At 44.2% G+C, this 13,487-nt stretch overlaps 1 protein-coding gene across 3 annotated transcripts in view; it reads left to right on the plus strand.

Moving 5' to 3' along the window:
- Positions 1-13,487, plus strand: part of Sulf1 (sulfatase 1) — a 168,565-nt gene that overhangs the window by 87,071 nt on the left and 68,007 nt on the right. For all 3 annotated transcript variants that reach the window (XM_057790626.1, XM_057790625.1, XM_057790628.1), the window contains 2 exons: positions 8,570-8,642; positions 8,972-9,192. In XM_057790626.1, coding sequence (XP_057646609.1) covers positions 9,021-9,192 — 172 coding nt within the window. In that variant the 5' untranslated portion in view covers positions 8,570-8,642; positions 8,972-9,020. The remainder of the gene's footprint in view (positions 1-8,569; positions 8,643-8,971; positions 9,193-13,487) is intronic.

Genomic DNA, 13,487 nt, shown 5'->3' on the forward strand with positions numbered 1-13,487 from the left:
ATAAATAGTGAATGTTGAGGGAAATGACACTAATTTCCGTGAGCTGCCCTGGCTTGGGGGCTAGAATCCAAAGAAGCCAGGATAGATTCCTTCTGCCTCTTTTCAAATGTTAGCTGGTCCTTGAGATCTCTTTCCTGCTCACCACCCAGTGTGAGCCTAGCAGTGAGTTTGCATCTCCACTCTGCCACGTTTTAACCTCTGAGAGCAACTACACCTGTGGCGGCCTGGAGGCCATAGAAAGTAGGTCAGTGGAAATCACTCAGCTGTAGCTTAATCTCACAGTGAGGGCAAGTGTTTCCCGTCGTCCTACACAGAGTTTGGCTATGAGATAAGTAGACGTAGACCTACTCCTGAAATAGAGATGTACCATCTAGCTCTTTTGAAAATAAGTACTTCTTTCAGCAAGTGTATCATAAGCATCATAAAGCTGTAAAATAAATGTGTGTTGGGCTAGATCTGTGTTCACTACAGAATCAGACCAAAATGCAGCACGTCTGAAAATCCCCCAAATCTGAACTGAAATCAATGGCACATTCTGTAATCCCCGAGGCTGAAATCAGGTATGCAAGTTCAAGGCTAGCCTGGGCTACCTAACAGGTTTCAGAGCAATCCGTGCTACACAGTGAGGCTTTGTCTCTCAGTGTCTTTAGAAGGCCCCAGAGTTTGATCCCAGGTCCTAAAGGCATATTAAACATGCAGCCGCAGCTGAGCTACAACCAGTCCTTGGAAAGCACGTTTTCAGTGCTCAAGGATGGTTGAATTTTAAGTTGCGATTACATTTTTTCATTACTTGATATCATGAATCTATGTGTAAATACATTTCTTCATTACTTAAGATGCTACGTGTCTGCACGTAAATAGATATATGCACAAATCTTAAGCATGCATGTGTCAGTGTGTGCACACATACACACACAGACAAAAATTAAGCATGAAGTATTTATACATATATGGAACTGCAGCAATGCCCAGCAAACTTTGTCCCTCACCAGACTTCCCAGCGCCCCTGCAGAAGGGTGGGGCCATACCTCTAGTTGGGGACAGCCAGTGAAATGTTTTCAAGTGTCCTAAGAGCCTTCCAGGTTGACAGCATGAATGGCCCTGAAAGATTCTTTAGAGTTTTTTCATTCCTTACTTCTCAGTCCAGTTTCTGAATCAACAGTACGGCACAGCTTGGCTAGCACACACGTGAGAGACGGGCAGGGCACAGCACCGTGACCTCTGTGCATGGGATCTGTGGTTTAGGTGGCAATTACTCGTTTATTGTAGAAAGCCATTGATATTTGCAGTTTATTTGTTACCAAAGCAAACTCTTCTGACTAATGCTGAACTTTTTAATATTAGAATGCAAAGAGAAGGACTGGAGATGTGGGTCAACAGTTAGGAGTGCTTGAGGCCTTTCCAGAAGACCCTACTTAGTTTTCCAGCACCTATAGAGGGCAGCTCACAACCCCCTATAACTCTAGCTCCAAGGACTCTGGTACCCTTTTCTGGCCTCCAGGCATGTGTGCATGCTCGCGTGCACATGCTCATACACACACTTGCCCACACACACACATACAAGCAAATAAAAATCTTTCAATAAAATTTGTATTTATAAATAAAACACAAATTGGCTATATAAATATATAAAAATCAAAGGTAAATCTAATAGACATACTGTATATTTTAAGACCCAGCTAAGGTTCCCAAGACTATTTTTATTTCTTTTTTTATCAAAATCACTGCCTTAATAACCGTTATAACTGAACTCCCAACTTCCCTCCCTCTCTTCCTCTTTTTCTTTCTTTCTTTTTTTCATTATTCTCCCATACATTACATCCTGACCGCAGTTTTTCCTCCCTCCACTCCTGCTAGTCCCCCCCCCCCCAGACCTCCCTTCTCCACCAAATCAAATCCTCTATTTCCCTTCAGAGAAGAGCAGGCCTATGGGTAACGTCAATGGAACATGGCGTAACTGGTCATAAGACTAGGCACAAGCCCTCTTATAAGGGCTGGGTGAGGCAATCAAGTATAAGGAAAGAGGTCCCCATTCTGACTTGAGACACTTTCTTGGGTCTCCTTGCCACCTCTAGGTACACAGTGCCAGGTCCTTGTGATTCTTAGTATCATCCCCTTCAGAAATACTAAGTCAGTTTTGGTTCTTTCCTCAATATTAAGATCTCTGTTTCCCAAGTTCTTCCTCCAAAATTATTGGACAAATAGTGTTTGTGCAGAATTTTTGCATTCTCTAAAATGCCCAAAATTATATTCTCTTATTTTTTGTGGTTATTTATTTACTTTCCTGTGTGTGTCCTGGGAGATTGAACCCACATCCTTGCACATGCTAGGGAAACATTCTTCCACCAAGCTGTAGCTCTTGCTCCCAGTAAGACTGTTTTTTCCCGTAATTTTATTCCTGATTTTAAACATTGAACTTCAAAGTCTGTTTGCTATGGAGAGGGGTGTGTGTGTGTGTGTGTGTGTGTGTGTGTGTGTTTTGCTGGGGATCGAGCCCAGTGTCTTGTGTCTTCTGTGCAAGTACTGCATCTCTGAGCTCTCAAGAGTACTTTTTTCGTTGTCGTTATGATCTCTCACTTCAATTCCTTTCTAATCTCTTCCTCCACAGATAGGCAAAGAGAAAAATCTAGAAAACCTAAGTTGATTATTTCAACAACGCAACAGATTGCTGGGAAAATCCTATAATGTGTGTTTAACGTAAGAAATAGCACTAAGTCCGTGAAGGATAGGCTAAAAAAATAAAACTAAAAATATAAATGTTTGTTTTTTATATTTTATATAATCAAATGAAGAAATCTAATTTTTAAAATAAAATGAATAAATACTTTCATTTTATAAATGTTTTAAAATATAAAATACTCATAAATAGTATATTTATGAAGTAAAATGAATAAGTCTTATGTTAAAAAATGGATTGCTTTTTCATTTGTGTTCATTGTTCGTTGAGACAGGTCTGGTCACTAGAACTTAAGGCCCTCCTGCCTCAGTCTTCCCAATGCTAGGACCACAGGAGTTTGCTGCCACACCAGACAGAGCCGATTCTCATGCAGTGTCTGCTCTGCTTGGCTGAGATATACCACTCAGGTAGACATATGGTAGCAGAATCTGGCTTTACATGAGTAAGTAGTTGAGAAAGCAGAAATCTTTTAGCAGCATGTACAGATCCTCGGAGACACTCTTTAACAGTACAGCCCCTCTTGAAGAGTTTGAAGACAAGCTACAGTGAGAAGTCTGAGGACAAGGTCAGGGCATTTTCCACCTCCACATCAGACCCTAGTGGTCGCCGTGTACCCGTAAACAAACCGTTTCTCCTTCATGTGCATCATGTGCATAGTGGTCGATGGAAAACGTTGGCTCACTTGTTTATACACGTATTACAAATTTTGGCAAATTTTATTTAGCAATTGGAAGAATAACTTAATATCACCACTACTGTGATTGAAATTAAGTTTTATGTTTTGGGAAGCTGACAAGCTTATAGGTTGGGCATATTTTCTAAACTGCCAATTTTAGCTTGAAAGCCGCAGACTTTTATTTCTATCCTTAGTAACAAATAATGTCACTTTTGGTCCTTGAAATAATAGGCTCGTTTCACTATTTGAGAAAATACCTGAAACTGCAAACACAAATAATTGTTTTAAGTGAGCATCGCTGTTCCGTGGATAAAGGAATGGCCAGTTTAGCTTGAGGCTCAGAAACCCAAGTGCTTTACCGGTGAAAGCCACAGACGTGTGGAGACAGGGGTTTCTGTGTCCCTCCCAACTTACCAACAGGGCAGTAAAAGGAAAAGGTATGCTCAAGTTCAAAGTTGAGTAAGATTAATCCTGTCACTGCTTTAAACGAAGCTGGCATGTTTAAACTGGACATGGCACCTCCTTCGTTCATTCTGAGGCAAATGCAGCTCTCCCAGCCTTGCTCCTACAGCCTTGGGACAAGTAATCCTCAAGGCAGAAAAAAAAAAATCATGTCTCAAAATTCTCATTCTGACCTCAAGACCTCTGGCAAAAACCTCAGGATTTCTCCAAATTCACAGACAACATAGAGAATTGTTTCTGTGAGTGACAGCAGGGCCCTCGGAGCATTCTGACTCCATCGCTCCTTAATTTGATTTTGTCGCGCTATGACTCAAGCCCAGGACCCAGTGCTCGCTAGACAGATGCTCTGCCACTGAACCTTTCAAGAACAGGGCCAAAGCTGCACCAGGTCCTGGAAGTCTCACCACTAATTGTCCTCACTAAGGGCTCCGTGATCCAGAACCCCCTTAACCGTATCGCAGAGACAAGGGATCCAGTTCAGCTTGAGGTTTTGCTGTACCACCCTCACACAGCCAAACGCTCGCTCATTGGCTTGAAGTCTCGGTAGTCTTCCTTTTGATTTTCTACATGACTTCCACCAGAATGCTACATGCGTAGTTTGAGTTGATTGCCCTAAACAAATCCCCTACACCCCACACACCGAGTGACCTCACCCACATTTGGGGCTTTCATCTTAGAGTTTGGAGGAAAGGCAACTTGGATCTGGTCTTAATTTGAGAGGGCAACACCGTCCCTCAAGTTCACTTGCCATGTGTGAGAATGAAAGGCTCAGCCCCACCCCCTTACACTTATCCCATTTTCTACCCCTTTTCCAGACAAATCGCCAGTCTCTAAGCGCATGTCAGCCGCCACAGAGCATCCAACTCAAGCATGGCGCCTTTGTCTCTGCTGTCAAGTCTTGCATTTCTTTCTTCTACCAGGGTTCTTTCTCCCCTCTTCATTTTCTTCTGGAGCTGGACATCGGGGAGAGGATGACAGGTTCTCAAATGTCACCCTTGAATAAAGAACGAACTATGTACAGTGTTGACTTTGGTTGTTAAAAAAAAAAACAGCATCATACTGGGAATGGAACTAAGGTTCTCATGCATGCTAGGCAAGTACTCTACTACTGAGCCCCTGACCCTACAATAGGTTTTTTTTTTTTTTTTTTTTTTTTTTTAGTGTTTGTTTTTAAATTATGTGTATATGGGGAGGGGTACGCATGCACGTGTGTAGATGCCCACCAAGTCCAGAAGAGGTCATGAGATCAGCTAGAGATGGAGTAATAGACAATTGGGAGCTGTCCCATGTAGACGCTGGCATCTGAACTTAGGTCTTCTGGAAAAGCCCCTGGCCCTCCTAACCATTCAGCTGCCTTTCCAGTTTCCCCGTGTTTCCTTTAATATCATGAAGTTTCGGCCCCCATCATGTCCTAGAGTCCTACAGGGTGTACTTTGGGGAAGTGATGGGGGACACAAGGGGAGTTCCCCCTAAATAGATACGTTCCAGGGTTCAGTTTGTCTTTACTACTCGGTTTATTTGCTTAGGAGTGACCAAACTCATAACCTCCTGGGGATGGGTCTCCCCAAAGAAAGTAAAGTTACCCAGAAAGTATGAGCCTTCTAGATGTACCACGCAGCAAACTGATCTCTGCTACTAACAACATGGTGAGCTGGGCCTGGTGGCACATATATTTCTGTAATCCCAGCGCTCAGAAGGCTGAGACAAGAAATTAAAAGTTTGAGGCCAGAATGGGCTGCACAGCTAGAGCCTGTTAAAAAAAGATACTAATACTACAATGATTGTTGGGTACAAAGGAGGTCCTGAGTGAGTGTGTGCTGTTGCCATAGGCACAGCCATGTCAAGGATCCCAAAGCCTTAGACCCATGGCAGAGATCCAAGGTGAATCTTCGAGAAGTGTTCAGCTTTGATCCAGGACTTGAGTATTGGGTGTTGATAGTATGTACAGAAAACATCCACCATAGTGTTGTCGCTTCACCCCTGGATATTTATGGCCAGAAGACTGTTCCCCTTCAGAGACTGCTCCAACTGAGATTAGCTAAGCCCGTCAATTCGATCCAGCCATATACCATCAACCTTGCCTACTTGTTTGTCTGTATATAATAAACATACATAGTGGGCTCCTGGGATGCTGGGGTTTCCCCACTCAGGAGCCCAGCTCACTCAGCCCCACCTTCCTGTCCATGTATCTGCTTTCCTGTCTTTTCTTCATCCTCCCACCAGCCCAGTCAGGTTCATCACGGGAGTTGGGCTAGTTGTAACAATTATCACTAATACATTTATTGTATATTTCAAAACTTGCTGAAGCCAAATGTTCCCACTATCAAAAAGATACTATGGCTATATTAGCTAGCTTCATATAATTGTCCCACAATGCACACATATGCCAAAATATCACATTACACGCCACACAGATATTCAATTAGTATTCAACTAATACATTTTTTTGAACATTTATTTATTTGGGGTGGGGACTGTGCATGTGTCATAGTGAGAGTATGGGGGGGCAGCAGACAACTTGTTCAAGTCAGTTCCCTCATTTCACCTGAGCAAACTCAGGTCCTCAGACTTGGTAACAAGCGCCCTCATCTCCATGTAGGTTTCTTTTGCACCTTTAGCTCAAGGAAGGTCATGCACTAGGCAGGAGCTGCATTGCTTTGTTTCCATTGTTCTTTATTAGAACATGGTTTCGAATGCAGTTTGTGCGAGGTGCTAATTTTCTGTTTCCTAAAGGAAGAGGTAAAGGAAATAAGATAAAGAAAAGAATAACTAGCCGTGTTGACTTGGTTCCAGAGAGGGTTATCAGCATCTTAATTGTCAAGAGTCTTCCGTTCCACACGTACTCACTGCTGTCACTGCCCTGAGCTGTGGTTCCGTGTGACCCCTGTTAGCAGAGGGTGGATCACCCTGCAGCCATGGAAAAAGAGCCAAATTCCAGCTCACTCTCTCTTCATACACCGTTGCGGCCTCTGGGAGGTGAGAAAAGCCATGCTACTTAGAGGACCAGCGCTGTAGGGAAGGTCTATATTAAACAGCTAAGCCTGGCTGTAGCTCATGGCCGAAACCTGCTCTTTGCTGTCCAGTTTCTTTTCCTTCCCCCTCTCTTTCGTGCCTGGATCGGGTTTCTAGTGATTTAAAACAAGTGCACAGAAACCAGGCTGTCAGTGCAAAATAATTGTAGGTTTAGGGTTGTTAGCATGCACTTCAATTGCTGGAATAGCCCTGAGAGAAGGGGAGAAAGCTAAGAATTCTACTTATTGACTTCCCAGAGCACAGGATCAGCTGGAGTTGCCTTGCATGTGCCCTTTATACAATTAGCTACCTAGGAGAGACTCAGTGCAGGCATTAAGTCTTTATTCCAAGATCTATTGCTTGTTGAGTGTTGAGCTCCCCCTTACACACACACACACACACACACACACACACACACACACACGCAAAAACATGAACACACAGGGTAATTATAGGCTGCAGAGGGAGAGACATTGGAATTGTGTACAAAACAGTTTATAAAGTTTTAAAATAACAGGGGCACGAATATGCACATGTTTGCACAAAGCAAGCAATGGGGATGATGGGATGAACACATTCTTTCTTCTTTTGCTGTCTCGTGTCCATCTCCAGAATGCAGAGCATGGGCATGCGGGAGGAGTCCCTCCCCTGCTCTGCGATGCCTGCGTCTCGGCAGTCCTGTTCATTTATCCTATGCCAGTTTATTGTTGCACATCAAAATACAGACCCTCAGGTGTGGGGACGGAGTGGCTGATGGAGTGGGCTGCTATCTAATTAGTTTCATGAAAAGCTTCTTTTGTGGCATAACAGAAGCGAGGGAAATAAAAGAGCCCCTCGCTGTCTCTCAGAAGTCTGAGATGAGCTTTCTGCAGATTAGTGCTCCAAAGTGGAGGGACATTTTTTCCCCAACCCTTTCAGAAGTCTCCTCCCGCGCAGCTTTGCAAAGATTTCTGCTCCGCTCCCCCTCCGGATTTCATTTATTTATTTTCTAATGTGGGGAGGGCGGCCACTCACCTCCAGCCTCTGAGCCAATCAGGCATCTCATTCTGCCGGCTTAGATGCCTTGCAGCAAAGCCAATGCCTGTGCTAGCCACTCTCTGTCCTGACAACAGTCAGACTGGCGACTGACTGACTGCTGGAAGGGACTCTGCCATCTAAGGCGCCACTGTGGGAACCAAGGACTGAACAGAGGGACCAGCCTCGCTGTCAAGAAGTGCTTTGCCTCCGGTGATTGATGGGGACAGTTAGGAGCTTCTCAGTGGCTGGAAAAGGTGGCTCTGCCACTTACTTGCTAAGAAGTCTTTGTCCGCAGATGACTCTCATGGGTAGCGAGTGACATAGTGCAGATGACAAATGACAGCTCTGCATTTTACTCTGCTTGGTAGATAGTAAGGGCTGCAGGTGATTACGGCTTCTCTAGCCTGCCCTGCCCCAGTCACTCTGCACAGGCAGCCGCACTTTCCCAGTGGCTGGTTCCTTTCATCCTTTTTAGTCTAGTTGGGGGTTTTTTAAAGAGCAGAGATGATACACTGGCCACTGTTTATGCCGCCACTTAAGAAACGGAGATGCTCTCCGAGTCGTTGATCAGCAGTTCCGTGTGCTACCCTCTCTGCCTTCTGCAGGAGATGAAGAATAAATATCGGCATGTGACACGCTGTTTGAAAACATTAGTTCAGATCAAAAGTCTGTTTTGAAACCCTTGACTGATGCCGCCTCTGTGTTTTCCCCTCTCTCCTCTCTAGGACTCCGTCTGCAGATGTTCTGAAAACCTCTGAGTCTAGAAATTGATTATTCAACCAGGATACCTAATTCAAGGTATTAGCTCTTGTCAGAAAGCTTTTACGTTTCAGCTCAGTGCTGCAAATTATACTTTGGCGGTGAATGGAAACGGGGAAAGTTGGACAGAGAATAAAGGACAAAAGCGATTTTGCAAAATAATCAAGTACTTAAAAACCTCCCCTGTGCGGGTGAGGGTTGCTCCTTCTGACTCATGTGCAGCCCTGTGCTGCCAGCCCAAGTGTCAGCTCTGGCTGCTTTGTAGCCTTTTTGCTACAACTGCGTTTGGGGTTTGGATTTCATTTTCATTTCCCCCCTTTCTCTTTTTGTCTTGACACCTCCCCCATTCCCGACACCCCAACTCCCAGAACTCGAAGACAGACATTTTGTCAGCTTCACAACATTGGACCAAGTACAATGAAGAGTGCTTGCTGGGCCCTGCTGCTGGCTATTCTGGGCACTGAACTGCTGGGGAGCTTGTGTTCCACTGTGCGGTCCCAGAGGTTCAGAGGAAGGATACAGCAAGAACGCAAGAACATCCGACCCAACATTATCCTCGTACTCACCGATGACCAGGACGTGGAGCTGGGTGAGACCCTAGATTTTTCACTTGTCAGTCTTTTCTGATTCAAATGGCTTCCAGAGCCTGTTGTATCAGAGGTGCTCAGCCAGCCTCTGGGGGGCTGGTGCTTTGCTGGCTGTCTCTGACCGTCATCTGGTTTACACAGTGAACTTGTACTGGTCATAAACTATTAGATTTGTCTTCACATTACTTTTCTGGTATTGCGATTTTAAAAAGGATTTTTTTTAAAGGGAGCAAGGATAAGAAGATGGGGAATACCTTAGCCTGGGAAACCACAGAGGTCAAGGGCTCTGCCAAGAGCATGGTACTCACTCCTGTAATCTCAGTGCTTGGAAAGTAGGGAGGGGAGAATCAGGAGTTCAAGGTCGCTCGTATTAACTACATAGTAACTTGGAACCAGCCCGAGAAATTTAAGACCCTGTATGGAAAAGAAAAGAAGATGAAAAGAAAGAAGTTAATTTAGGAAATGTGAGTAAAGTGTGTCAGAGCTCATGAGTGTGACGTTCTCTGAATGTATAGAAAAGATCGGTAAAACGAATTTTTCTTTTCTTTCTTTTCCTTTTGTTTGTTTGTTTTGTTTTGTTTTGTTTTTTGAGACAGTCTCGAGGTGTTGCCCTGGCTAGCCTGTGACTCCTTATGTTGACCAGGCTGGCTTCAGACTCACACAGATCTGCCTGCCCCTGCCTTCTGAGTCCTGCAACAAGAATATATACCAACACGCCCAGACCTAATAGACGTAGCTGAAACTGAACAGTGTTCTATGTACCCTTGTGGTGACTCACCATGCCTTGGTTTGTGCCTTTGGCCATGTCTCCTGAGCTCATTCAAGAGCACTCAAATGAAGTGTGCCAGGATTTAGTGGCTTGGGCTCACCTCTGACCTCTTTCTGTCTTTAAAAACCTAGCCCTAGTGTCTTATCTGGAAGCTCATAGGCAGGATCTTCCCGAATACCCTAAGACAAATGCACGGTTTTCCTGGCAGGCTGTCATCTGCATCCCCATTCCCACTCCTGTAGCCCCATTCTTTGCTGCAGGGCTTTAGCCAAAGGTACCTATCTATGCAGTTCAATTTGACTATGGGGAGGATAAGAGGGGGAACTTCCAAGGTTTGGTCTTGAGGATCAGACCATGGAATCAGAACAAAGTTAAATTACCAGGCTTCGGCTGGGAGTTGGTATACGAAAGGCCAGCAGGAGTAGCCATCACTGAGTCTGCTTCTCATTTCCCGTTTAACAATGAAGAAAAAGTGTATTTATTTTCAGGTACCTTTTCCATGAAGAAAGGTCATGTGCACACGGCTTTAAGATATTTAAATGTCTTCATTTGCTTACAGGACAAGAAAAGGTGGGGCTCATGCCTGACTTCCTCATGCAGCTGAGGTCTCTAGACCCTCCTTATTTCTCAGTTTCTCCATCCCTTCGTGTTCATCCTACATCCTGTGGCTAGAGTTACCTTTGAACTCTATGTGTATGTGGTCACTGGGGTAAAATCCTTGGGTGACAGACACTCTTTCGTCCTGTCGTCTCTGTAGGCAAATCAACTGAGGCCCCCCAGCCCCGGTGACTCTCAAGGAATTCTTCTACCCCCCTACCGCATCCCTCGATGCATCAAGAAGCAGCTTTTGCCCACCGAATCATGTGTTGGTTCCCGCTCCCTTCTCCCATGCCTTGTCTCTACCTCTCCCCTATATCTACCTGGTGAAAGGCTACCTGTTCATAGGCAGCTCAGGTGCCCCACGCTTGAGTGTGGGGTTCTTCTCAGAACCACCACTACCCCAGCCATCAGAGGATGTTTTCCTTTGCACAACCCCCCCTCCCCATGTCCAGGATGACTAGGTCCACAGGTTTCTAAGCCTGTCCCTCCCACACACCCCACTCCACACGCTAGACTGCAGCAGATGTTCTGTAAATTTTGGATAGGTGCACATTGGTTCTGAAGTAGATAACCCATCTCCCAGAAAGGAATGTAGGCATCCATCATGCTCTTTCTTTTCTTCACTACAGTGCTGACTTTAAAAGAAATTGAGGAAGAATTATCTGCTGCACTTATTTTAAAATCAAATTCAAGTTTTCTGCCTTGTTTTACAATATATTCATCTAGCAAATGTTTACAATGTAATTGCTAAGTACTGAAGTCTCCTGGTTTGTTAGAAAAAAAAAAGAGATACAGTAGTGGGGCTGGAGAGATGGCTTAGAGGTTCAGAGCACTGGCTGTTCTTCCGGAGGCCCTGAGTTCAATTCTCAGCAACCACACGGTGGCTCACAACCACCCATAATGAGATCTGGTACTGGTGTGCAGGCATACATGCAGCCAGAACACTATATACATGATAAATAAATAAAAATCTTTTGAAAGCTAGAGTGATAGACCCAACTCAGTCAAGACACAGGTGTTAACCACGCCTTCGGGCCTCTTCTCTGTCTCTTTCTTCGTTTCCTAGCCAGATGAGGCGCCGAGCATTAGCCCATCTCACTCTCCCAGCGATCCTCACGACCCTTAGCTTCTGCGCAGCAAAAGAGCGGTTTAGAGATGTCATAGCTAGTAGACGACAAATTCGGGACTTGTCTTAGGTCATCACAGCTGAGCCACTCTCTCTCCCATCTGTTGATCCATAAATGAATGCTCACTAAACCTTCTAAAATTCAACCTGTCAACCCCCAGTAGCGCTCCGGAAGAGAGCCACACTGAGGCAGAAGATTGAACCTGGTGATTAGGGAGCATAGACAAGCAATGTCTCAGATGTTCCCTTCTCAGGAGGGCAGCTGTGACTTTGGTGGTGGTTACTGCTTGATCCCGGTGACACACACACTTCTTCCCAAACCTCACTGTTGTAGCATTGGCTGTCCTTCATGTTCAATAGCATCACCATTTCTATCCAGTTCAGGCCGTTAAGTCCACTCACGTTGTTGTGGAAGCAATCTTTAGTCAGTACGCTTTTCACAACCCAAACCGAAACTTCCCAACCCTGAACAACTCCCCGCTTGAACCATCTCTCAGCCCCAGCAGTCACTATTATACTTTGTGTCTCAAAATTTTACTTCAACAGATACCTTGTGAGTAGATCGTATAACTGAACTTTGTAACTGCCTTAAATTCACATAGCATAGCATCCTCGTGTCCATCCGTATTGTAACGTGTGTGAGAAACTCCTTTCTAGGTCTGTGCAATATTCCATCCAAGCAAACTACATGAACCACACTTGTTTTTCCTGTATGCTTACTGTTGGGAATTTGAGTTGTTTCCTTCTTTTAGTGCAAGTGAAAAATACTGATATGAACATGTCTGTATACTGCTATGAACATGCCTGTATGCTGCCATGAACATGCCTGTGTACTGCTATAAACATGCATGTATACTGCCATGAGCATGCCTGTATACTGCCATGAACATGCATGTGATCTGTCATGAACACACATGCATGCTGCTATGAACATGTATGTATACTGCTATAAATATGCCTGTATACTGCCATGAACATGCATGTGATCTGTAATGAACACGCATGTATACTGCTACAAACATGTATGTATACTGCCATAGACATGCATGTATGATGTTATAAACATGCATTATACTGATAGGAACATGCCTTATACTGCTATAAACATGCATGTATACTGCCATAAACATGCATGTATACTGCCATAAACATGCATGTATACTGCTATGAACATGCACGTATGCTGCTATGAGCATGCATGTATAAAGCACCTTCAAGGCTTTGCTTTCAATCCTTTTGCAAAGGGAAGGTTCTACCAGGGAGTGGGATCTGTTGCTCGATCATATTATAATTTCATTTTTTATATTATGGGAAATAACTGTGTTCTCCATAGCAACTATACCATTTTAAATTCCTTCCAACTAAACACAAGAGTAAAAATCCCTCCAGATCCTTATCAACATGTGTTATTTTTCTGTTTGTCTGTTCTTGTGTTTGTTTGTCCAGTGTGCAAGGCAGTATCTTGTGATTTGGATGAGTGGCAGTTGATGTTGGTTTTCACTTTTACATGTGAGTTTGTTCATCAAGGCCTTTAATAGGCCATTGCTTTGGTAAACTTTTTTCTCCTGAAGACCCAGCCTGTTGGCTGCTGCACCTCCAGAGAGCTGCAGCACACTCAGAAAATACTTGTAAAAATAAATATAAAATTTTTAGTACAACATTTTTCTAATTTGGAAAGAATGAAACCATCCAGAGCCTGTCTGGAAAGACAAAGGCTGAGCAGGGCTCTGATTACAGTTTAAGAACGAAGCGGAGAAGGAAAGGCATGCATTCAGTTTGTCCTCAGCTAGAAGGGCAAATAA

The sequence above is a fragment of the Chionomys nivalis genome, chromosome 16 (genome assembly GCF_950005125.1).
Source record: "Chionomys nivalis chromosome 16, mChiNiv1.1, whole genome shotgun sequence".
Classification (NCBI taxonomy): domain Eukaryota; kingdom Metazoa; phylum Chordata; class Mammalia; order Rodentia; family Cricetidae; genus Chionomys; species Chionomys nivalis.